At 43.0% G+C, this 25,908-nt stretch overlaps 1 protein-coding gene and 1 long non-coding RNA gene across 2 annotated transcripts; one reads left to right on the forward strand and one right to left on the reverse strand.

The window, feature by feature from the left end:
* Positions 1-991: 991 nt before the first annotated feature.
* On the reverse strand, positions 992-25,469 carry LOC129153249 (ubiquinol-cytochrome-c reductase complex assembly factor 2-like). The gene is made up of 2 exons (XM_054732565.2): positions 25,196-25,469; positions 992-1,208 (listed from the first exon to the last, which is right to left on the reverse strand). Exons 1-2 carry the CDS (start codon positions 25,331-25,333, stop codon positions 1,068-1,070), a joined length of 279 nt encoding a protein of 92 aa, XP_054588540.1. The 5' UTR covers positions 25,334-25,469; the 3' UTR covers positions 992-1,067.
* LOC129153250 (uncharacterized) lies at positions 16,927-17,513 on the forward strand. Its single transcript, XR_011520145.1, has 4 exons — positions 16,927-17,024; positions 17,099-17,156; positions 17,231-17,300; positions 17,436-17,513. It is a non-coding gene; the product is annotated as an uncharacterized lncRNA (long non-coding RNA).
* Positions 25,470-25,908: the final 439 nt, after the last annotated feature.

The raw sequence follows: 25,908 nt of genomic DNA on the forward strand, positions 1-25,908 counted from the left end.
AAAAATTTGCTTATGTTTTGTTGGGTTGAATAACTTGATCAAACTGCAGAAATACCTCTTTATATTTTCCCTGTGTTATCAAAGATTTTGGTTCAGCAACTCATGAATCTGAAGATTAGTTTAGCAAAGTTCGAATCCTTTTTCCAGGACAACAGGAGCATTTTTCCAAGTGACACATCCCTCAGAGAGACCGGGTTTCCAGACCGCTTCAGTGGGAGGAAATCTTACCGCATCGTTGTGGTTCTGCACTGCGCTGCGAACCCCTCTACAGATCTTCAGCTCACTGTCCACCGTGTGCGCTGCGAGCTGCGCTGAGCACAGTGTCCAGTATAAAGCTCTGATGTTCTGATGGGAATCATTCCTTGACTGATTTAGTTACCTCCGCGATGTGCGTAACGATTTAAATGTCAGCTCATCCATGCGCATCAGTGTGCGTTGGGGTAATTCTTTCAAAACAACCAACATCCTTGAGTTTATCCGTCAAAATAAACAGTCAAATGGAAATATCTGTAACCTGCCATTTAACTGTTTTGACTTCTTGTGAAGATTGTTGCAAAGAGAAACAATTAAACTTGATTAACCCCAGAGCCATGCGCACTGCGCTGTACGTCGTGACTGTAAATGAGAGGGAAAACGATTTAATCGGATCCTTTTCTTTTCAACATGGTTTAATGTAAAGTTTCATTCAGTACAAACTTTAGTTACACCAATCTAACGAGACAGAGCCTGGATTTGTATTCTGAACAGTTTAAACATGTATAAAATGGAGACATGCGTAACGCGTCTAAAATTTGCACCTGCTCCGCTATTATGGAAATTAAACTAACAAGATGAATAACATGAATGAAACTATTTTAGGCACAGACAACATCCCCCACACTTTTGAAAAGCTTGCAATGCGCCTGAATTCTACCCAGAAATAGATTATTCTCTTGGCTTTCTGGTTCCGGCACAAGTTTCACGATTGTTTATTCTTCGTTTTAGATTCCAGTCCCGTCCTGTTCCTGTTTTTCTGGAGCAGCGCCTTTAGTTTTCCTTATCCTCGGTTAATAAATCATTTTACTATTTTACTTACCTGTTTTTTTCATGTGGTTCTTCATGTCCTGGGTTAAACAGCTTGCCCACAACATGACACTTTGTCTGTACACGTTTCCATTTATACGAGCCAAACTTTCATACATTTGGTCACATTTCTCTGGATCTGCAATCTGAAAAGGTGACAAAAGACGGAACTGTTAATAGAATAGCTTTTAATTCTGTTTGGATGCAAATGAAAGCTGAAGGAAGTGGTTTACAAATTACTTAAGCAAAATATTTGACTGCAAATGATTAAAATAAATTATTTGAATATATAAAGATAGCATAGTAAGTCATATATCAAGCATAATTTACATTCATATTAGCCAATGCATTATCTATTTTAACTAAGTGTCATAAAAGAATAATAACCTTAATATCTTTCAGTCATGAGTATAAAAATTCAGTCGTAAATTTTAAATGTTTGCGAAAAATAACTAGACATACTTTTCAGTTAAATTTTAACTTTTGTATTATACAATTTAATATAGTATAGTATTAATTTAGTAAAGTATATTAGTGCAGTTTTATTGCTGCAGCTGCGTCTTTTCCACATCAACAAACGCTGCAAGGAGTTAAGATAGTTGCAGATGAAAAACAACGAGAAGAAATCGATATGAAAGAAAAAACTGATCAAATACAAAAAGCTCTGAACCAATGGCTTAGCAGAGATCTCTCTATTTTTGGGCGAAATTTATTGTCCAAGTCTGAGGGTATTTGCCAACTGATCTATCCATGTCAATCTCTTTATATCGCTCCAAAAACAGTAACAAAAATTAATGCTATTATAAACAAATTTATATGGAGAAATAAAACCCACTATATAAAAAGATCCCAGTTGGTTAAAGAATATAAAAATGGAGGCATGAAATCAGTGGATTTTGAAGCAATTTTGGGAACATTTAAAACAAAGTGGTTGAAAGAATTTCTAATAGAGTCAATTTGGTTTCATATTCCAAAAAATGTCTTCAAGATGTTTGGTGGGCTAAACATTCTTTTGAAATGTGACTTTGAAATCACTAAATTGCCTTTTAAATGATCTGAATTTCATAAATAAGTATTGTATTATTGAAAGATGGTATTTACCCATAATTTTACCCCACATTGTGCCACCTTGTGGAATAATCGAGTAATTGTTTCAAACAGAAAGTCTTTGTTTAACCAGCAGTGGTTTGACCAAGGAATTATCTTTGTACACGATATTATGGATAAAGATGGTGAAATACTACAGCTACAGAATTTTAAATACAAATTTAATAGCATTCAATGTTCTCTTAAGGAATATAAGAAAGTATGTAAGGCTATACCAGAGACTTTGATACAACTGACAAAAAACATAATCCTCTTCTCTAATGTATTATTAGGAGTATTAAACATCACAGAAAGAAAATGTGAAAATAATTTTTTAAATGGAGCCTTTAAAAGATATATCTATCATGATTATGATAGAAAGATTAAACTAAAAATATTAGGAAATCCAATCATTGAAGAAAAACAATTAAATTTTCTAAAATGGCCATTAATACCCAAAGTAAAAGAAATGCTATTTTAAATTCTTAACAACTACTATCCATCAGCAGAGACACTGAGGAAGAGGTTTGGTTTTGAAGTTGACCCTTGTGAATTCTGTCAGGAAAGCCCTGAAGGAGTAGAACACTTATTTTTCAGCTGTCTTGTTAGAATTTTGGGGAAAAGTCCATTGTTGGTTAACAAAAAAAAAAAAAAAAAAAAAAAAGAGAACTTGAACGTTTTACAAATGAATATATTTTTATTTACAATTCTAAATTAAATGGGAATAATTCATCGTTAATTAAAATTATTATTATTATGGGTAAATACCACATTCACATTGTTTTTCTTTTATTGTTCCTAAGGATGCCTTGCATGTTCATTGTGTGTTGTTGTCTCCACGAGACATTGAAATACGCATATACTGTTAATAAAATAAATAAATAAATAAATAAATAAATAAATAAATAAATAAATAAATAGAAAGAAAGAAAGAAAGAAAGACATTTAAAAAACGCTACAAGGTCGACAGCGAGCGTTTGTCCAAAGCTTCAACATCAGCTACAGTCGCCACGTGACACCAGGGGTCTTCAACATTGAACCTTTACACAATATTCTAATATTTTGAGATACTGCATTTGTGAATTTCATTAGTTTTCAGTTATAATCATCCAAATTAAAGAAATTAACATTTGACATGTCAGTCTATCTGTAAAAATACCCAGCCTGGTGCAGGTCTACAGTTGGTAGTTGACTAAATACTTTTTTGCTCAACTGTATATCCATATGGATCCCACCTTTATATGCTGGCTGGGATTGTTGCACTTAGTTATACTAACCTCCAGGGGGCTCATTTATAAAGCTTGCTTACGCACAAAACGGGGTCGGACAACTGTGTAACTTTCCAGCAAAATTTGGGATTTATAAAAGAAAACTTAGCGGGAAAATGTGCGCAACATTAAGTCGACTAAGGACCTGGCTTATGCACATTTTGGGCATAGAGAGCACCTGCAGTGCTGCTGCTGCTGAGGATAAAATTATGAAATCCAGCATCGTTATCACTTGTACCGCTTCGTGTGCACACAAAACCAGCACCCCCGATGTTTCACATAATTTTATTTTTCTTTTAATAACGTCACTTACTTCTGCAGTGCGCTGTGTTACTGATGATGTCAAGTAGCTCCCCTTTGCCCGAGTGATCTGAGCTCCACCAGTGTACTCTAAATGCTAATGGTCTTCAGGGTTAAAACCAGCTGAGTCTTTATTAGTTAGGATCTACAGGCAGGTAAACATCAGATCTGGATCACCGATAGAGGCATCCTTTAGTGATACAGGCATCCTGACAGACAGCTGATTAAATCTAGATTGCCTGTTGAACTGCTGTATCACTGGACGATTTCTTACTCGGTACTTTATCATTTTAGATCATGTTTAATTTGTTGTTAATGATAACATTGGGCTCAAAGGCATTCACAGCAGATTTGTACAAAGTTGCAAACTTTGTTCCTTTCAATCAGAAGCTTCATAATTTATAATTCACTTGTTCGCAGTATTTATTATTATTATTATTATTATTATTATTATTATTATTATTATTATTATTATTTAAATTTTGTAATCAGGCATCGATGCAGCCACCTGCGCACGCATCGGTCCAGAGCGCCACGCTGCACCATTGTCGTGTCAGCATCAGCGTAGGAAGAATTCTTTCTTTTTTTTTTTTTTTTCCTTTTTTTTATTATTATTATTATTATTATTATTATTTGCGTAGGAAGCATTCGACACCGTGGGTATTTCCTTTGATGACGTCACTACGTCACGTGACCGCCTTGTCTTTATGAGGTACGTCACGTGACCGTCTAGTCTTTATGAGGTGGACACCAGACCGTTGGTTACGTATTGTAACCCCAGATTCTATGAGTCTAGTCGCAGCCCTTAAGCGAGCTGCTATTGGAAGGATGATCTCCGCATCAGCCAATCATGAAGAGCTTAAATGTACGCCCACCAATAGTGGGCCCCCTCGTGGTATATAACCGCAGTGACCCCACTGCTCGCCTCCAATGGCTCTTATTCCATCATAACCAGTGGGGCCAAGTGGCTTAAGGGCTGCGACTAGACTCATAGAATCTGGGGTTACAATACGTAACCAACGTTCTATTTCGTCTAGTCTTAGCCCTTAAGCGAGCTGCTATTGGAATAAAGCGCAGCTGGATGGGTTTACGCCACACTGGTTAACACAACCAATGGACACACCCAATCAATCTCCTTTAGTGAGGGAGGTTCAGCCTCAGACCAGGCTTAAAGACTGAGGCAGCCACGATAAAAGAAGAGCCCCCACTAAAAAAACATCATCCACGAGAGGATGAAATCCATCTCAGCAAGGCCAATGAGGCGTCGTAAGCATTCATTCAGCCTGCTGGGGTCCAAGCACTGAACGAGTGATGGAACCTGAAGACACATCCCGTAAATAATAACGAGTAAAGGAACAGGGTGAAGCCCATGAAGCAGCCTGACAAATGTCTTCCATCGACACACCACTGTGGAGCGCCATCGAAGAGGAAATCCCCCTGGCTGAGTGAGCCCTGAGTGCCTCAGGGGAAACCTGCCCCGATGACGTGTAAGCGAGGGAAATGGCGTCACACAGCCAGTGTGAAAGACGCTGGGCCGTCAGCGCCTGACCAAGGGAAGACTCCCTGTAGTGCACAAACAGGTTTTGTGAACGACGAATCCCTGAAGTGCGTGACACATACCGTACAAGCGCGCGCACCGGGCAGAGAAGGTGAGAAGCCGCCTCCTCCTCAGAATTATGGGGAGGAGGAAAAAGTCCAGCCAATGAAATTGACCTGGACCTGAAGGAAGCATTAATGCTTTTGGGCACAAAGGCTGGATTGGGGCATAAAACAGCAGACCCGCCATCTTCCCGGATCCTGAGGCATGCGGGAGCCACTGAAAGGGCGGTCAGGTCACTCACTCTCTTAACTGATGCTAGCGCTAGCAGCAATGCAGTTTTAAGTGACAGGAACTTGAGTGAGACCTGGTCCAAGGGTTCAAATGGGGCTTTGGATAAGCCGTGCAGAACCACCGTTAGATCCCACTGGGGAAAAAGCGGGCGGGACACAGGTCTGTTCCTCCTGACACCTTTTAGAAAACGTTTTGTGAGGGGATGATTGAAAACAGATCTATCTCCAAACCCTTGATGACAGGATGAGATGGCTGCAGCATATGTTTTAATAGTGCTGAAGGCGAGGCCCCTGTCCATCAGTATCTGCAGAAACGACAGGACATCCGCCAGCTGGCAGGAGAGCGCTTGAACATTCCGCTCTGTGCACCATTTCTGGAAAGCTGCCCATTTAGCAGCGTAAGACGCAATGGTAGAGGGCGCCCGCGCACTCTGAATCGTGGCGACCACATCATGCGGCAGCCCAGAAGCCTCTAAGCGTGACCGCTCAGCGGCCAGACCCACAGCCGTTGGCCTATTTCCGGAGGATGTTTGATTATCCCATCCGCCTGGAGAAGGGCGTCTGCCCTCCACGGGAGCCTCCACGGGGAGCCGGACACTAGCGCTTGCAGGTCCGGAAACCATGACGCGGACAAGCGCCTGGGAGCCACCAGAATCACCGAGAGCCGTTCCGACCGAATTCGGTCTAAGAGACGGGGAATCAGAGGGACTGGTGGAAACGCATAAAGGAGCGCTCGAGGCCAGGGCTGGTGTGAGAAGGCGTCCGCCCCGAGCGGGGGTCCGTCCCGGGGACTCAGGGAAAACCACAGGCGACACTGAGCGTTTTCGCGAGCCGCAAACAGATCCACAGACGGTTCCCCGAACCTGATCCAGATCTGTGATATCAGTGCGGGATGCAGACGCCAGTCGGAGTCGCGGGGTCCCCCTCTCGACAGGATGTCTGCCGCTACATTCAGGACCCCCGGAATGTAGATGGCCCTGATGGACAGCAGGTGGACATGTGTCCAACACAGTAAATCTGTGGCGACACGCAACAGAGGGAGGGATCGAACTCCCCCTTGGCGATTTATGTAGGCTGCCGCCACCTGGTTGTCTGTGTGAACTTCGACATGACGGCCCTCGAGAAGGGCAGCAAAGTGTCTGATCACATTCCTCACTGTCATAAGCTCCAACACATTTATGTGCTCGTGCGTGTGGGAGGGCCAACGATCCGCCACCGTATGGGACAAGCACGTGCCCCCCCACCCCGACAGTGACGCATCCGTAGACACAGATACGTGTGACGCAGGACGTCCAATGGGAACCCCGCGTGAGAGGATGCAGGGGTTCCCCCAGTGAGCGAGGTCCCCGCCCACTGAAGGGGGAATCCTCAACATACGTCTCTTCTGACGTATCGGGTGCACCCGGAGGCGGGTGAACCAACGTTGCAAGCGCCTCGTGTGCAGCAAGCCTAGCGGTACCACAGCGTGGGCTGCGGACATCATGCCCAGGAGTTTCATGACTAACAGGGCTCTCACGATCTTGCGGGGTTGTACACGGGAGATCACCGTGGAGAGATCTGCCGCTCTTGCAGGCGACAAACGTGCTCTCATCAGGGAGGCGTCCAACTCCACCCCGAGATACACAATCGACTGGGATGGAAGAACGGAGCTCTTTTCCCAGTTTATAGAAAACCCCAGGGTCGACAGATGCTCTGTCAACCTCCTGGTTTGCTGTGACGCCTCGTCCTTGGACCGAGCGCACAGGAGAAGATCGTCCAAGTAAAATAAAACCCTCATTCCCTCCGTGCGCAGTGGCTGCAGCGCGGTCTCCAGACATTTGGAGAAGGTGCGCGGGGCTAGCGAGTAGCCGAAAGGGAGGCGATTGAACTGATATTGAACTCCCTTGAACGAAAAACGCAGAAACTTCCGGTGATTCGGAATTACTGGTATGTGGAAGTATGCGTCTTTCAGGTCGATTGACGTGAACCAATCCCCGGGGCGCACATATTCCAGGACTTGTCTCATCGTTAACATGCGGAAATGCATTACTGCTATGGAGCAGTTGAACAGGGACAGGTCGAGAATCGGTCTCATTCCTCCCGACTTTTTCGGTACTATGAAGTAGCGGGAGTAGAAGCCCGAGAGCTCTTGTCCGCGAGGGACTCGTGAAATAGTGTCCTTGGACAGAAGTTCCCGCAACTCCAGCTCTAGGGCCTGAGACTGTACTTGCGATGTGAACGTCGTCTCCACGATCCCATTGAAGGGAGGTGGAGTGACCTGAAAATGAAGTGTGTGACCGCAATGAATGGTGTCCGAAATCCATTTGCTCATGATACAAAGGCGGCGCCACTCGTGCGCGCGTTCCGACAGAGGACGCGTGTGCGCGGTCACGTGAGCAACGACTGAGGGTTGTGCATGCGCCCTTACCGCCGTCGCCCGTACCAGAGAACTGGGGGCGACCCATGGAGGGCTGCGCTCGAAAGGGCGGGTGCGAAACAGCTGGAACAGGCTGGTCCGCACTGCGGAGCGTGGAGTCCGAAAGTGAAGGACGAGTGGGAGCCGAGCCTGTGCACGGGGGCGACAAAGTGCCAGCGGACGAAGCCGCGCACTGTGCCACCGCGCGTGGTCGAGACAGCGACCTGACATCTCGCCCCACCCGACGACGTGGTGAGAGTTGGGCCCGGCCGGATGCTGGGGCCGGAGCGCCAATGGAGCGCACCCTTACGGTTGGCCGTATATTATGACTGCCTGCAGGAACATGTGTGCGTGCAGCAGTGCTTGGTGTGGGGAACATGTGTGAGAACTCGGCAGGAGATTCTGCGGAGGACTGTAGGATTGTGCTCTTTGAGTGACATGTTTTGGGTTTTATTTCAAAACCAACATCAACATCATTACAATCATGTACACACACATTCCCCCCAAAGAGTCACTTCCGTGGCTGCTTTCGGCGAGGCTCGTGCACCTGGGACTGCCAAGACGGCGTCTGCTGGCCCCGCCGGAACCGTTGCCCGCCATCTCGCTGGTCCCGCTGATGTGGAGCCGAAGCGGGAGGCCGGCTCCGTGGAGCGGACGGTGCAGCTGGGCGTTTGAAGCTTCCGCGCCGTTCGTCCCATCCTCTGGCAGAACGGCCGGAGTGCGAGGCTGACCGAGGGTGAACCAGGTCTCGTACCGTAGCCGATAGTTCGGCCGTCTTCTGAGCCCTCTCAATGACGCCCATAAGATGGGGACCAAACAGAACATCGGTGGTGATGCCGTCCAGCATCTCCCTTTGCAGATGCTCCGGAATGGAGGGCAGGGCCTTGAGCCAGATCGCTCGCTGGATGAGGGTCTGCCAGGCAGCGATGCGAGCAGAACCGGTGAGCACAGCAGCACACAAATTGAGGATAGCATCAGCAGTCTTAGTAATGACGGCCTTCGACTCCTCGGGGGCTTCCAGCTCCTCCATCATCCTCGAGACGCCGAAGGCAAGGAGGGCGATGTTATTCCCTGCAGCGCCGGTCTGAAAGGCACACTGATGTGCGCGGTCGGTGAGCCGCGTCAGCAGCTGGTCATGTTTTGAAGCGGGAACAGCTCGCGGGCCAGCGAGGTGGTTCTTGGCGCCAAACAGCGAGGCCAAGTCCGGCTCTAGCGGAGGAACGGACGGCCAGCCTTGGTCGGAAAACCCCTCGACCTTGGTGATGGGCGCAAAGGTGGAGACTGGTGCCTTGAGCTTGGCAGGCTCGGAGAAGGCGGCAGACCAGCAGCTCATAGCAGCAGGGAAGCGCGGCCAAATAGGGTCTAGACAGCGTGTCTGAGTTGCCCCGAAGAGCTTCAGGCGGGGCTGGTTCTGGCACAGCTAGCCCCTTGTGGGCTGCTGCCGCAGAAATGATGGCGGGCAGCTCCTGGAGCAGTGCTCTTACTGCTGGCAGGGAGGAGCGAGAAGCCACTGGGGCAGAAGGACCCGCTGGGCGGAGCTCATCGACCTCCGTTATGTCTAGGAGGGATGCCGCCTCGTCGTAGTTCTCGCTGTCGGTGACGTCATCCAGCCGGTTGAAGCCAGCCGGCTCCTGACCGGCGTCGAAGAAATCCAACGCCTTGTCCAGCGGGTACGAGTCAGCCACCGGAAATTCTTCGTCGGCGGCGGGAGTGAAGTACTCGACCCGGCGAATCTTCTCTGCCACGGGCAGAGCGGCACAGAACGGGCACGAGGCCTGCGGGGTCAAGGCCAGGCCAGCGTGGTGAGCCCCGAGACAGACCTCACACTTAGCGTGCAGGTCTCCGCTGGAAATGGAGCCCGACTGGCAGGTCGGGCAGGGTCTGGCGTCGCTGGACATGGCTGGTAAGTCTTCTCGGATAATCTTGCTCTTTCTGGATAAATTTGCTCTTTAAGAAGCTCTCAGCTTGGCATGAAGAGAAAAAGGAGGCGAGCAGTGGGGTCACTGCGGTTATATACCACGAGGGGGCCCACTATTGGTGGGCGTACATTTAAGCTCTTCATGATTGGCTGATGCGGAGATCATCCTTCCAATAGCAGCTCGCTTAAGGGCTAAGACTAGACGAAATAGAACAGCGGTAGCTCATTTACTCTGAGCACACAGAAGAGACCAGTCACTGCACATCGAGTCTTGTAGCAAGATGCCTTTTTTAACCGCAGGCTTCCTTTTGGGAAACTTTGTTATTAAAACTGTTAGAAAAACCTTTGATTATTTCTTTGAAAAGCAAGAAAATGAAGAATTTGATGAAGATTCAGAAAAATTATTTCAGTCAGTTTCTGGTGATAATTTTAACGTCAGACCTGAACCCAGAACCAACTCTGACAGAGAAACTAATCCATTTATTTCTCACGGTGAGGGGAGGATTTCTAAATCTCCAGAGACACCTTACAGTCATGGAAACAGAGATTTACAAGAAATCTCAGTCGCTTATCTTGGGAGAGATGAATCTCAGATTTCAGAGCTACATTTCCCTGAGGAAATGGGAGGTTGCCTTTATGAATCCCTAGTCAGCCCCACAGAAAAACCGGATGCCCAGAAAAATGACCAACATTCACTTATTGACTCAGAAAGAGAATTCTCTTCTCTGCTGGACTACGGTGCATCGGGTAAAGCCAGCTGTAAGACTGCAGAGGCGTCCAACCATGAAAATATCAGAAACTTAGAAGGAACAGCTGTCACTTTAACAGAATGTCTCTGGAAACATGAATCCCAAGTTACAGCAGATGTTGTTGAGATGTTGCCGTTTGATGAAAGCAGAATTCAAGTTTTTCGCTTTTCAAACTCAAATTTAGGTCAAACTGAAGACGAGATACCAGCTTCACAAAATAGTGATGGGGAAATGAATTTATTCGATCAAGAAGATGACTTTATTCAGTTTTTATTTTCTTTTCTTTATTTTATATTTTTTTATTTTATTTCTTTTTTTTTTTTGCCTTGTCCTCTCTGTAAATCTGTAAGGCTTGTTACCAGCATTCAGACATCAATGCTGTTTGCTTCACAGCCAGAAAGTTTTTATTTTCTGAAGAAATTACCTCTAAAACAAGAAACACCTTTCTGGCTTCACAGGAAATCTTTGATGACAAATCTGTCTCTTATGAAGACGTCAACGTGGATTTGTTTGGTCAGAATCATCACAATCTTGAGCTGTCTTTAGATAAAAGCGACCCTCAAGTTTTATTCCATTTAAAAGAAAATTTTACACTAAAAGAAGCAGAACTCGTAATTCTGGATGGATTAGGTCAGGATGAAGCATCCTTCGTTCCACACATGCTAGAAAATTTAGGGGCCACAGAAACTGAATTTTTAGTTTCAAAGGATGAATTTAGTGAGGAGGAAACATCAGCTTCAGGCAACGTTGATAGTAAAGAAAATATTTTTGACGATTTATTATCTTCAGAGGAAACTGAAGCTGAATGTTTAGTTTCAGAGGGTGAATTTAGTGAGGATGAACTCAATCAAGATGAAGATGCTTTGGATGAAGGAGATGTTGAAACAAATGTGTTGGATCTGGGTGATGAGACACTTCAGATCGGGCCTCTTGATAAGGACAGGACAACGATTCAAAGGGCCCTAGCTTTACAAGAGAGTTCAGTTGAAAGAGCGTCGGTAACTGCAGAGGACAATGAACTTTCTTACAAGCCTGCAGATGAAAGCACAGACTTAAAGAGCAAGTCAACCCCTACCAGAGTCTAACTCCACTCCCACTTCATGTTTGAAAAATGCAACAAATGCTGTTGCCTGGCAGACCGAGAGGGCGGAGCCGCTAACAAATACACACACACTCAGGCTCACGACAGCATTGTGACATCATAATGTACCAGTTTACATCATAGCATACCTCTTAGCCAATAGCGGTGGCAGATTTAAATTAAAATACAGTGCAGAGTTTTTACCTGACTATGGCACAACACTGCCAGTTTTAGGCAGAATATTTAAATTTTAACTAAAATGCACTGAAGTTCCAAATTATTGACTACACGTGTCTGCAGCATGATTAGACACTCATTTATTTAGAATATCAGCAAAAAAAAATTTATTTGGGGGTGACTTGCTCTTTAAGTGGATATGAACTCGATCCTTCTGTGCTGCAGAAGTTAGGTGTTTTTACACCTGATGATTTGTCACTTATAAAGGAGAATTTTGAACAATTTAATGCTAACCTTCCATCTTCAGACGATAGTGATTTTGATTCTTCTAGCTCTTGTTCTGAAAGTGAAGACAATGATGATTTGTCTTCAGAAAAGAGTGAAGATCAAGAATCTGTCACATCAGAACATTCCCTGTTGCCCCAAAACAGCAAGAGGAAATCGTTTAGATGGGCGGATAATTTTGGACTTCCCTTGTGTAAAAATAAGTTAAGAAAAAATGATGAAACTACTCTTCCCAGCATGCCACCCAATAAAATTCCAATCAGTATTCCCAGGCAGGATAAACTGTTCTTCCCAGGATGTTCTGCTTTAAGACCCTATCCAGTTTTCCTGAATCAATTCCACCAGAAAAAAGACACACATTGGTCCCATCTGGAATAAACGTTAAACTGAAGCTGAAATGGCAGCAATTTAAGAACAGAATGAAGCTTAAATTTGGGTGACTTCTGAAAAAAAAATCAAACTTAGCCCGGTGTTTATTTGAATGCTGTAAGCATTCATTGTTAGTTTTTAGATAAATTAGAAAAGCATTTCCATCAAGGGTGACTATCAATCACGTCCCTTCCCTGGCACACAGCACCACTACGTGTACCCAATAATCTGTAATAAAAAAAAAAGCAACACAAGGATTATGTCACAGAAAGTATTCGTCCAAATAATATTTGTGTCTCTTTGTGCTGCATGGGGGTTTTTCTCTGGGAGCTCCAGTTCACCCCCCCCAATCCTGATGGATCTGCTCAGATATTTTACGAGGATAAAGCCCCTTGAGATGAAACATCTGGTTTTTGAGAGGGACCTTAACATACATCAGAAAATAGAAAACCAGTAGAACAGATAAGTGAGAAAAATATATAAACTTTGATAAATAATAAAGATAAAAACTTAGATAAATAAAGTTATGATAAACTCAAAGTTTATCAAAAAATGGTCAAACAGGACTGGATTGTGTGGAAATCTGGCAAAAATCAAGCCAATGTTGTCTAGGACATATCTGGAGTTCGTCCTGTATGCATTTGTTTTATCACCACTTGATTACTACACTGTATTTTGCGCTGAGTCAGGCTGCATTGAAGCGGTTGCAGTTGGTTCAGAACTCGGCAGCTAGATTCCTGACAGGCTCGAACAAAACAACACGCATTACTCCTGTCATGGCTCCCCTACACTGGCTCCCTGTGGATTGCCAGGCAAAGTTTAAGGTCTTGTTGTTCGTCTTCCGCTCCCTCAATGGTGGTACCCCACCCGGGCTGGGCTGCTTCAGGTGCATGCCCCTATGCACTCTCTTCGCTCAGCTAACCAAAACAGTCTCAATACTCGCACCGTGCCCTGCAGACTTCAGCTAAGTGCACTTGGGAAAAGTGTGCAGTAATGGGCTCGACACACGGGAGGCGACAAACGACCGCGATCAGCGAAATGTGTCGCTTTTATTACCTGACACACGGGAGGCGATCCGCGGCAGCGGCCAGCGGCAGAGCCGTCTACGCGTTCTGTTCCATGGCGAAATCGAAACTTCTGTTGTTTTGTTTGGCTGTGTCAGGTTGGAGGGAATTAAGGTTATTTAAGCGGTTCAGAGTTAATAAAGCGGTAGATATGATGTTTCACAAGTTGCTAATAGAGTTATGTGAAATCTTACTTCTGATTTTACTATATAAAACATAATAATAATCAACTTCTCCTCCAAGTTTGCTCGGAGATGTGCGGAGCATCCTGTCCGTTCATTGGTCAGTGAATGAAACCTCCGTTGATTGGTCCTCGCCCGAGCGACAGCGATGAAATGTTGAAAATATTTCAACTTTCTGGGATTGCGTATTATGGCGACCAAGATGGCGCTCTGAGTGGACGTGCTTTGCTGAGCTCCGCAAACCGAACTGTTTTCTATAGTTAGAGAGTGAACAAACTGAACTTTCGCCTTTAGTTATCTGTCGCGTCTGTTTGGCTGCACTTTGGCTACGTCTGCTGCAGGCACGTGCAGAGGGGGGTGCGGAGGGTGCTTGAGACCCTGCCCCTTTTGTCCGAAGTGCCCAAAGTGCCATTTTTCCGGTCGTTCGTCAGATTTTACCGTACAAAATTGTTATACTGTGATACAAATCGGGCACTAGGACCATGCGGAGGCAGCCACCTCAAGCTGAAGGCTATTTTCCCTTAGACCCGCCTACAAGCTCACTGATTGGCTCTGCCGCATCATACTAACGTGTGATTGGTTGTCCTTGCTGTCGCTCTACTTTGTAGCCATGGAGACGACAGACCGGTGTTTTCCCTGCGGACAGGAGTCTGCGTTCATCTAACTAAGTTTTTTTTCTGCCTGCTTCACGTCAGCTGGATAGATTTTAATATCAGAGCTTTTGTTTACGTGCGTTTGAGTCCGTGGTTAGTGTGTGTGGAGCAGAGTCAGGTAGCTGCATGTCTGGGACAGAAAATGAGACATGAGAGAGACTTCTCCTGAAGTGTTGCAGAAACTCAAAGAATCACGGATGTGTCTCACTCTAGATTCTCCGGGTCGTAACTTCTGAAATACTAATCGAATAAAAATAATTCAAACAGTTTCTAAAAGTACATAAAACAAGCTTTCCAACGAGGTATTACATGATGTAATTCATGTTACTCCAAAAATCGCTATTAGAAGAAAACCAGCTTTGCAGCGTCACAGAAAGAAACGGAGCGAACCACGACAGGAGAGCGAGAACCGAAAGGAGGAGATGATCTGATCCTCTCCATCAGCAACTTTTATAAAGTTATGGAAACATCACAAATAAAATCCACCTGGTTGGTCAGGTGTCCCAGAAGGCTGTTTCTGTAGATGGTGACATGAGGAGGGACAGATTAAAGTCACACTGGTTTTTATTTGAACACTCCACTGTTTACTAAATGATTCAGCTTCATTCCAGCATTATTTATACGTACAATAAATATTTATTTAGCTGAAAATATCATTTTATCAGTGCAGAATTTTATTAGTTAACTTTTTGTAATGAAATGTTTAGATTTGACCTTTTATCTGGCTTATTGATCTTCATAATGCTGGTAGAAATGCAGCTACAGTGGTGAAGTAGCCCATGAGTGTTATTTTATGATACCTAGTATTTATTTTACTGTATCCCGTTCTCTGGACCAGAGCGTAGACCTGTGGTCACAGACAGGCTGCAGTCATTAAACTGGTTAACATGAGGTCAGGGGTCACACTGTTTTCTGAGTGTTTGCAACACAGTTCTGAGTTTAAATAGTTCTTTTGACATAGTTTGCTCAAGTCATTTTGAAGTTCCTGTTTAGTAATAAATGTAAAGAAAATTCAAATTAGTTTTTTTTTTCATTTAAAGAGCAACTAATGTCTAAATTAACTTTTTTTTGCTGATGGACTGTATAAATGAGTGTCTAATAGTGTTTTAAATGTGTGTATTCATTATTTTAGCATTTTGGTGCATTTTCTTTGAAAATTAAAAATTCTGCCTGAATACCACAGTATTGCGCCACCTTCAGCTTAAAACATAGAATTTGACTCATTTTGAATAAATTTTAGCCAATGGCTAAAGAGTAAGATACTACGTAAACAAGTAGAGTACTACGTAGCAGCTCTGTGTCAAAGTTATAAAAGCATCGAGCGTCTCGGCCACGCCTTGTGGCGAGTTGGGAGTTGGATTTGCAAGTGAGTGTAGGACGGTTAGCGGTAGTTCAGCATTAGCATATAGCATTAGCATATCCTAGTCTTTAGCATAGTTTTTAGTGTTATAAATACATATTTAGTGTTAGTTTGGCTGTTGGATATTGTAGTTTAGTTGGTCTTTGGCTGTTAGTGTAATTAGGAAAGTAGTTTGGGTTTAGTGCTCCATATCGTGTTAGTATGGTGAGAAGGTGTAGTGTAGTATGGTTGCGGTGGCTCTGTGGGGTTGCACTCCTTTCCGCTGGACAAATTAGGCGCCAGTGGTAGCACGCAATCGGTGTCTGGAAAATATTCAGCTCCCGCCTGGTGCTGTAGTTTGCAACCAGCATTTTACCTGCGATTCTGCACGTCTCCGTTTGAAGAGGGAGGCTGTGCCCACCGTGGCTCTTCCGCGATTTAGATGCAGCCCACCGCCTCTGCTCCCCCACCATGGCGGGCTCCAGTCTGAGGTGAGTAACCTAAATAAAAGTTTTGACATCTTCTAAAGACAATTCCCTACCTAAATGCAAAGTCTGAGAGACGTGGTTCACTTCCTTTAGCTAGTCAGTCGGTAATTCTGCAACAGTGTCTCTAACTAACGCAGCACTAGTTGACAGACAGCATTACAGCATGAAATCCAGCTTGTGACCCTGTTCTGTAAGGAATTCTGTTCAGGAGGTCGCATTTCAGGCTCTCCACATCATATGTGACTGACTTTTACGTTATAACAACGATCACACACTAGGAATGTTATAAAGCGCCTATATAGGACAGTTTCTTTTGTATATTATCTGACTTTATAAACTCCCAACAACAATGTATTTCTATTTCTTTTGTCAGGCAAAATCTACCCAAGACACTGGCTGTCATACTGATTTAGATGCAACAATGCACTTGTCCAGGCTGACGTGAAGCCTTACCCATAGCAAAGGTGAATTATTTTTAATAATCTTCTATGTAAACATTTTACTTCTAGTTTTAATTAGTTTTACAGATTATTGTTACACGTGATTTTATGCTCTTTTAAACATTTATAAATGTGCTGCTACTTTGTTTTTACATAGTCAGCCAGAATAGAGCTCACAGCCGCAGTGTGTCTTGTGACACAGGGACCATGACGGAAATTCATCTTCCAGAAAGTCCGAGAGCAGCGTCCACACCCCTGAAAAGACCAAGATGTGAGGTGTCTGCTGTTGATTCCAGCTTCCACCTCAGTGACAGTGCAAGCTCAGTGAACTGTTCAAGGTAAAAAAAAATTAAAACATTTCAGAATTTTTAAGATATTAACAATTAAATAAGTATGTGATTACATCATGAAGGAGGCTACTGATTCTGCTCCTGTGACACTTGGTGGTGACGTGTGAGCTGATTCACCTGGTAAATAACTTTTACATTAAATATTTTGTTTTTGCTATCAAAAGTAAATTAACTAATAACCTGCATTATTGCAGGACACTCAGCAAAATATGGACTCTACACCATGAGGCAGGCACACGTTAATACTCTATAAGAGCACATAAGGTGAGCAACACCACATATTAATATTACTGTACACTGTCCTGGATTAGTTTTCTTTCTGCATGATTTGTTTTCTTTCTGCATCTCATCATTAGCCTGGCTGATCACCTGATAACTCCTGTCATCTGGTTGTGACAGCATGAGGATGTCCTCACACACCTGTAACCTATCAGCTCATCTGGCAGAATAGAGAGAGAAGAGACAACACCACATCTCCTGTTCCTGGAAAGCCTTCAGCCTTCCTTCGATGACTGAGAACCTCCATCAGCTCTGTCTCCTGTCTGCCTACAATTATTATAATAAATATTGTGTTTGACAAGTTTTTTGTGCTGCCAAATATCTCATTTAGATTCCAGTTTTGATATTTTAATGGATATTTATAAATTACATTGATTATCACATTGTTGCACGTTTAACTAGCTCTATTGTGATGAATTAAACTAGCACCTCACTGTTAAAAGCTCGTTTTAATTTCAAGCATGTTTAAGTATTTATGGACATGAACAAAAACAGGAAATATATAAATTGAGATTTATTTAATTAATATAACAAATAAGGGGGAAAGAGTCATTGAAAGGCACATTCTTCCGGAAGCTCCTGATCCTGACGACACCAGAGACCAGCTGCAGACACCAGAGGACCTAGAACCAAGAGAGCAGCTGTTATCAGTAAATAAATAAATCAGGGCAGTTTTAGTGAGCTGAACACATTACAGAATAATTTTCTCATGGGGTATTTTCATAACTTTCTATGCAGCAGACTAACTTGAGCATAAGTCTCCTTGAGAGCTGCTATCCAGCACGTTTCAGTGGTTTTCCTGCTTTAACAGGTTAGATTAGCTGTTAAGCTGCTCAGTAAAGACGTTCCATTCCTCGATGGACATGCCGACATCCACTCTCGGTCGATCCAGCGCAGGGCCAGGCAGGTCCGGGGCCCGAACGGGCGCAGCAGGTTCGGTCCGGCTCTGATGGGCTAGGCCATGGTTTGCCAGTAGCGCCACGGCGAGAGCCTCAGACACGTCATCGGTGCCGAACGTGCAGGCTGGAACGGAGCATCTGACGACCACCATGGCTCCTTCATGAAGAAATACACTCCTCGATGTCAAATGGTTTTATTGACAAGGATGAAGGAGCCCTGCGGCGACATACAAAGCTGAGTGAGCAGAAGCTAACGGCAGCGTGAATCAGCAGCATGGGCTGAAGACCAAAGCTAAGCAATGCGACAAAATGGGTAAATAAATGCAGCGCGGCTTAGCGTGTATACTGACAATGTAACCATACATTAGCTTAACAAGCAGGTGAAGACTTACAGATAAAAGTCGAACAGTAGCATGGATAGACAGCAGTGTGATGGTTGAGCAGCAGTAACCCAAATGAGAAGCAGCATATGTACAGTGAGGGATCGTCACATGTACGTGACTTCCGGCACGTCCGTGAATACAACTTTTTCCCTCGAGGCTTGATCGCAGCACACCCTCGAGGCTTGATCGCAGCACACCCTAGTGGCCAGTGGTGACCTCTGCACTCAGCTATTTGTTGCTGATTAAAACCAGGTGTGTTGAAGCAGATAAACCTCTAAAACGTGCTGAATACTAGCTCTCTAGGGCCGTGGAGCTAATCTGATGCTATGGCTACTTACCATTGAGAGCTGGTTCTGTTGGGTCAGTTCTGCTAGTTTCAGGCAACTCACAAGCTCAAAACAATAAGGCTCAGGTCCGCTTGTCTCCTCCAAATAGACTTGGTCCCTTTCTTCTCGAGTGTCTGAGTAAGGAGGGGGAGAAACGTCCTCCACTTCTAATAACTGCTCAGAGTGAAGGGAGCTAGCATCGTCTAGTTAGCCATCGTCTTTGTCACTGCCGCGGCTCCGCCCTCTCGGTCCTCCAGGCAACGCCTACAAATGCTGCAGTTTTTAAAATTGATACGTGGGTGGAGTAAGTCTCTGAGGGGGGCATTACCACTTCTTTAAGCTGCAGTTTTACAGACTTTAATAAACATAAACACAAATACAAACCAGACACTGAAAGCTGAGGTTGTTCTGACAAAAGGAGCAGAGTTACAAACATTTTACACTTTTATTACAATTTTAAAGCCATAAAACACAAAAATACTTGTTATATTTATGGTCATAAAAGGGTTAAACCTGATAAATTTTCCGCCTCCCACAAAGAGATGGTAAAAGTGAATGTGAGCATAATTATATACGTTTTATTACTTTATTATGTATTTTTTATTATTGAATATTAGTCCAAAGAGTTCAGATGAAGACAACTGGACTTCTTTGGTTTCTTTAAAACATTTCACTTCTCCTCTGAGGAGCTTTGTCAGTTCTAACTGGAATATGGGAGAGTCAAGCTCATAAGCTGTAGCTCTGTTGTTATTTAAAAAGCAGAAACTACTCTGAGTACCCCGCCTCTCCATCTCCTGATGAGTCGTTAGCCTCTATTGATGGTGAGTCATCGTGTTGATTAGATGCAGGAAGGTGTGACCTAGACTGAAACTGAATGAGATTCAAAAAAAGTTCTAATCTTTTAAACAACGTTTAGTCCTCTTGGTTCTTGTTCTGGTTTTCTAAAACCCTGTGTTAAAAACCTTGGTGTGTTTTAATCTTTTAATCTGTACAGACAGGTGAGTGCAGCGGTCCAATCAGGTTTTTATCATTTAAGGCAGATAGCAAAGGTGAAGCCATACCTTCCTGCTAATGTCCTCGAACATGTCATCCACCTGTTCGTGTCTTGCCGATTGGACTACTGCAACTCCCTGTATTCTGGCCTGGACCAGTCCTCCCCACACCGACTTCAGCTGGTCCAAAATGCAGCGGCTTACTTGCTGACTGGAACCAGCAAGTGGGATCACATAACCCCGGTTCTGCCCTCTCTCCATTGGCTTCCTGTCTCTTACAGGATCCGTTTCAAAATTTTACTTTTTGTTTTTAAATCCCTTCATGGCCTGGCCCCAGTTTACATTTCTGAGCTGCTGTCCGCTTACATCCCTGCCAGAACCATGAGGTCCAGCTCTCAGTTTCTTTTAACAGTTCCAAAAACCCGCCACAAGACTCGCGGCGACAGAGCGTTCTCTGTGGTTGGGCCCAAACTGTGGAACAAGCTACCTCTCAACATCAGGACCACACAGAATGTAGAGCATTTTTAATCCCTTCTTAAGATGCAATTTTTTGATTTGGCTTTTAATGCAGGTTGACTTGAGCATCTTAATAGTTTTTAACAGTTTTTATCATAGATTGTGACCGTTGTGTGCTCATCTTATTTTAGGTTTTTATTGTTGATTTGTTGTATCTTGATTTGTTTTACCTTGTACAGCGCTTTGGTGTAGCTTTGCTGCTGTAAATGCGCTCTGTGAGTAAAATTGACCTTGACCTTGACCAAAGCTGCATTATTGGTTCTGGAAAGGTGAAATCTAAGCCCCGCCCCTATTTAAAGTGGGGTTTTCACGTTTTGACATAGATAGATGATTTGAGAGAGTAAAATCATCTATGTTCTCTGTCCAGAATGTGGACTTTGTCATCTTCAAAGGTGTGTCCCTTGTCCTTCAGGTGAAGGTGGACTGCAGAGTGTTGACCTGAAGAGGCGGCTCTCCTGTGTTGTGTTATGTTCTTGTGTAATTGTTGTTTAGTTTCTCTAATGTAAACATCTGGACAGTGCTCCTACACTGGACTGCATAAACGACCCCACTGAGCTTCTGTTTGGGTGTTTTGTCTTCTGGATGGACCAGGTTCTGTCTGAGGGTGTTGTTGGGTTTAAAGTTTACCGGGATGTTGTGTTTGGAGAAGATGCTTCTAAGTTTCTCTGAGACTCCTGCCATGCATGGGATGATGGTGCCTTTGTGTAAAGGGTGTTGTTGTTAGGTTGGTAGCAGAGCTCTCATGTTTAGTGTTAAGTTCAGTGAGATCATGGAATGGGATCAAGAATTTTCTACTGACAGGAAAAAGATCTCAGCTAACATAGCCGTAGATCACAATGGATAAGTCTTTGTGGTTGCATTTATTTTACATTTATTTTACTACCTCTTACTAGAGGTGTCTTTAGTAAGCACAACATATCTTTGGTTGTACACCTGTGTAATAGCAATAAAGTATCTTGATTCCTGTTAAATGTACTTCCTGAATGAGTGACCTTTTCAGGCTAAAATAACAAAATGACAAATACAGACAGAAGGACGACTTCTTTCTTCTTTTCTAATGCATTGCATCACCACCTGGTATCAGAACAGGACTCAGAATTGGAAGATAATCAAAAATAAAACAACTTGGACTCAGATCAGAGGCAAAAATGTGGTTGTAACATTTCTAGATATAAGTCAGCTTTAAAAACTAAAACTATTATTTATGAACTAACATTAACACTAATGACACTAATTTATATATTTTTATTATGTTGTTTGAACCCAAGGGTCTCATTATCTGAATTTTCTAACTTATTGGATTGCTCTATAAGTGCCCCTTTTTTTTACTTTGAGCACCCGCCCCGTCAAAGGTCTCTGCACGGCCCTGGTCTGCTGGTAAGATGAAACCCCAGGGGCTTAAATTTTATAGACTTTAGCTCCCTCAATAATACATTCAAAATAAATTGGATCAAGCAATATCTCAAAAATCCTACTTCCATATGGATTTCATTCCTCATCATGTCTTTTCACAATTAGGTGGCCTAAAATTTATTCTGCTCTGTAATTACAAAATACAGAAAATTCCAATTAAACTCCCCAACTTTCCCCAACAGGTTTTTTTTAGCGTGGGCAATGCTTTACAAGCACAACTTCTCTCCACAGAGATGTTATATCTGGAACAACTATAATATTGTCTATAAGAACAAGTCTCTTTTTTATGAAAAATGGTTCAACAAAGGTATTATACTAGTCAGTCAGCTCTTTAATGAGAATGGACTGCTATATAGTTATTCAGAATTTCTTGCCAAATATAAAATTCCAATAAGCCCAAAAGAATTTTCTATAGTATTTGATGATGTGCCCTCAGGTCTTCGTATGTTATTTAAGACGGCTCGTGTCTGTCCTCCGTTATCAGCATCACCTTCGGATCTAACTCAGCTTCACTAGGCAAAGTCTGTTTTTCTACCTATAAAACATCGAACTCCAAAATTAGATCTTTATTTCAGGCTGACTTGGTCTCTATTTCATCTGCAACTGTCTATTGGGACAAGTTTGGACATAACGTAGACTGGGGAAAAGTCTGGTCCCCAGAGGTAGAAAGTAACGAATTACATTTACTCAAGTTACTGTAATTGAGTAGCTTTTTTGTATATTTATACTTTTTAAGTCGTTTTTAAAAGCTGTACTTTTACTTTTACTTGAGTAAGTTTTTTAAAAAGAATTGTAATTCGCTACATTTTAAATCATATCTGTTACTGAGTAAAAATAAATTATAGGCTTAATAAATTAAAAATATTATGTGTAGCAGCGTTGCAACGGAATGAGACACCTGCATGAGTGCCGCGTCTAAACCGTGTGTGTGTGGGGGGGGGTACACTTTTGCTCAAAGACATCGGTTCAGTTCCTCAACTCGCTGTTTACCTCCTCTCTCCCTCCTCTCCTGTGAGTTGGATCCCGCTCCTTCACGCACCAGTGTGACGTCATCAGAATTCTGCTCGGTTCGGTAACCACACTCGGTTCCGTGTTTGAAATGTGTTTCCCTGCCGCTCCGCACGGAAGCAGCAAAATAACGTTTAGCGCTCCTAACAAGCGGATTATCAGCGGTTTGCTCATAAAACAGAAGACCTGCAGGCCTCTGTGAGTTAAAACATCCTGATACTGTTCAGGTGTAAACATTGTGCTCCATCCCTGTGTCTGAACTCAGAAGATGCTCCTTGATGCCACAGATATGTGATGATTTAGCTTGTTTTTTTATTTTACTCCAGAATAAGAGATTACATTATTACAAAAACAGTTCAGTGTAGTTAAATTAGTCATTCAAAAGATTCTAACATGCTGCAGTGTGTGCATGTGTGTGTGTGTGTGTTACACATATAGGACTGCATGAGACAGCGTGGTTTCATCAAATCCATGCATCCTATATCTTGGCTGAAGTAATGGCTCAGGAAAAAAAAACATTTCATAAATAATGACGTCTCTGCAGTGTTTACGATAATGTTTTACCTTATCTTTGGTCTGGGAGGTGTAACTTATCATGATAGCCTTTTAAAACATGTTAAAGTTTTACAAGAGGAGATAAATGCATGAATTTAAAGTTCATGTTTGGAGACCAACCTTCACAGTTTGGAGGCTCACGCTGGTGAGGAGACACTATTAGTTCTAGTAACACCTGGGCTCCCAAGGCATGTTCTGACAGGATGGACGTTACGGGACCCTTAAGGATTCCAGTTGGACGATTGGAGGATTATTTAGGAGGATTGGGATGAACAAACTGATTTCAGTGGTGAAGGGTTAAATGAGAGTGAACCCACTACCAAGGATGAACTCTGCTAACTTTAAAAATCAGCTGCTCTAAATAAGCATGAAGGTCAGAGAGGAGCTCTAGGATGGACATGGATAAAGGAACTGTAATGTAGAGGTAAAGTAGGGCAGGGCCAACGTTAGCAGCTGTCATACGGTCCATCTGAAATGTTTGGCTTTCATTTGGCTTGTTATGTGGCAGGTTAGAGCACAGTCTCATGTTAGAGTTTTGTCATGAGAACATTGAGATACCTCACATACTGATGGCATCTAAAAAATTATTTTTTCTCAAAATAAAGAATAATTTTAACCACAATTGAAACTTACCATCCTAGAAAAACCTCGTCCAGTCACTGTGCACGTCCTGTTCTCACCGATTGGATAGAAATCCCTTCTTCAAGCTGTGTGTGTTTGAGTGTGTGTGTTGTGTGTGTGCGCACATACGAGCGAATTGTGAACTGGCGTTGTGATTTAGCACTACCTAGATGTAGCCATCCTTACGCTGACAAAAATGTAACCAAGTAACTTTTACTTTGAGTACATTTTGTTTACGATACTTTTTACTTTTACTTGAGTAAAAATTTATCAAAGTATTGGTACTCGTACTTAAGTAGTAAATTTTAGTACTCTTTCCACCTCTGCTGGTCCCTACCACAGAAGTTTCTTTTAACCAACAAAATTAAAGAAATCTCTTTTAAGGTTCTACACGGGTTTTACCCCACGAAGGTATGTTTGAGTAGGTTTAAGAAGGATATTGATGTAAAGTGTTCATTTTGCAACTTACACCCTGAAACTACTTCACATTTATTCTGGACGTGCAAATTTACTTACAAATTTTGGAAAGACGTCAGTTCATTCTTAACTCACAACATTCTTCCTGATTTCTCCCTGTACTATAAAAAATTCATTTTTGGTTGTTTTGGAGGCAGTGGTAAAGATAACGATGCACTCTTTCTGATAAACTTGATTTTATTTGTTGCTAAGTTCCATATCCATAAATCTAAACTCTGTAATAAAAAACCCTTTTTTCCTGTGCTAAGAGCAGAACTGGAACAGTATATATATCCACTATTTCTTGTGTACAGAACAAAAAAGCAGTTAAAACTCTGAATACGTGTACGCTGTTTAATGTACTTGTTTAATTACTCTTGTGTTTACTTCATTTCTGTTTATTTATTTTGTTTATTTTCCTTTTACTCTCTTGTGTATGTATTACATCTTTTTATTATTATTTTCCATATGTGTATGTCTTTGACTGTTTGATTGAAGGATTTAAATAAAAAAAAGTTTAAAAAAACTTTCTGGGATCGCGTCGCTGGGTCGTCCGTGCACGACACGTGCACGAGTGCAAACTTTCACACGCACGTTTTTCGCGTTTCGCTTAGTAGGAGGGAGACCCGCGATTATCGCTTTGTCGCTCATGTCTCATTGAAAATGAATGGAGGAGAGGCGATGTCGCCTCCCGTGTGTCGAGCCCATTACCTGCTTGTTTTCGCTCTCGCGGAACGCAGAAGCGACCCTCTGCCGCAGAAATTTTCCCAAATCACGGGCCTTTTTGGTCTCGTCTCGGGGCCATTCCTCACACAGCTTTAAAAACCGACGATATCTTGTCGTAGACATCTTTGGCCATGTAATATTTACGCGAACGAGGACGTTCACGGGTTGAGCCTTTTCAGACACCGTACTTGTGTCACATCTTAACTGTCCCCCCCTTTAATTTCTGCTGGGATCTCGCGTGTGTTCTTTTCAATTTGCTCTTCGCTGTGTTGCTGCCTGAGTCAGTACGATGAGTGGACCAAATGTCAAAAAGGGCTCTTCTTCCAAGGTGGTTGAGTGGGTCTATTCTGCCTGTCGGTTTGCAACGGACAGAAATGACTTCAGAAGGTACAAAATTTGAGGAAATGTAAAATCTAGTGCGTTTGTGCGTTGGCTAGCTGTGCTGTTAGCATTAGCACACACTTCTGTTTGCACTCGTTCACAGTCAGATTAATATAACTCCTCTGCTAAAACATTTAGAAATGACAGTTTGATTTTAAATTAACTTATTAATGATGTTTTTTATTCTTTGTATAAAGAGTTTACTGTTTTAAATGAAAATCTAAAAGTAAACTTTACATATTTGTTACTCTGGGTTTATTTGTCATTAGGTATTTTTAAAATCAACTAACATGTTATATTTTTAGTTTTTTATGTTA

This window comes from Nothobranchius furzeri, chromosome 3, assembly GCF_043380555.1.
Source record: "Nothobranchius furzeri strain GRZ-AD chromosome 3, NfurGRZ-RIMD1, whole genome shotgun sequence".
Classification (NCBI taxonomy): domain Eukaryota; kingdom Metazoa; phylum Chordata; class Actinopteri; order Cyprinodontiformes; family Nothobranchiidae; genus Nothobranchius; species Nothobranchius furzeri.

Coding starts and splice junctions, on each gene's coding strand:
- LOC129153249 (XM_054732565.2), bottom strand. CDS start 25,333: ATGTCTACGACAAGATATCGTCGGTTTTTAAAGCTGTGTGAGGAATGG. Junction 1,209..25,195: donor GCGAGAGCGAAAACAAGCAG/GTAATGGGCTCG, acceptor TCACCTTTTCAG/ATTGCAGATCCAGAGAAATG.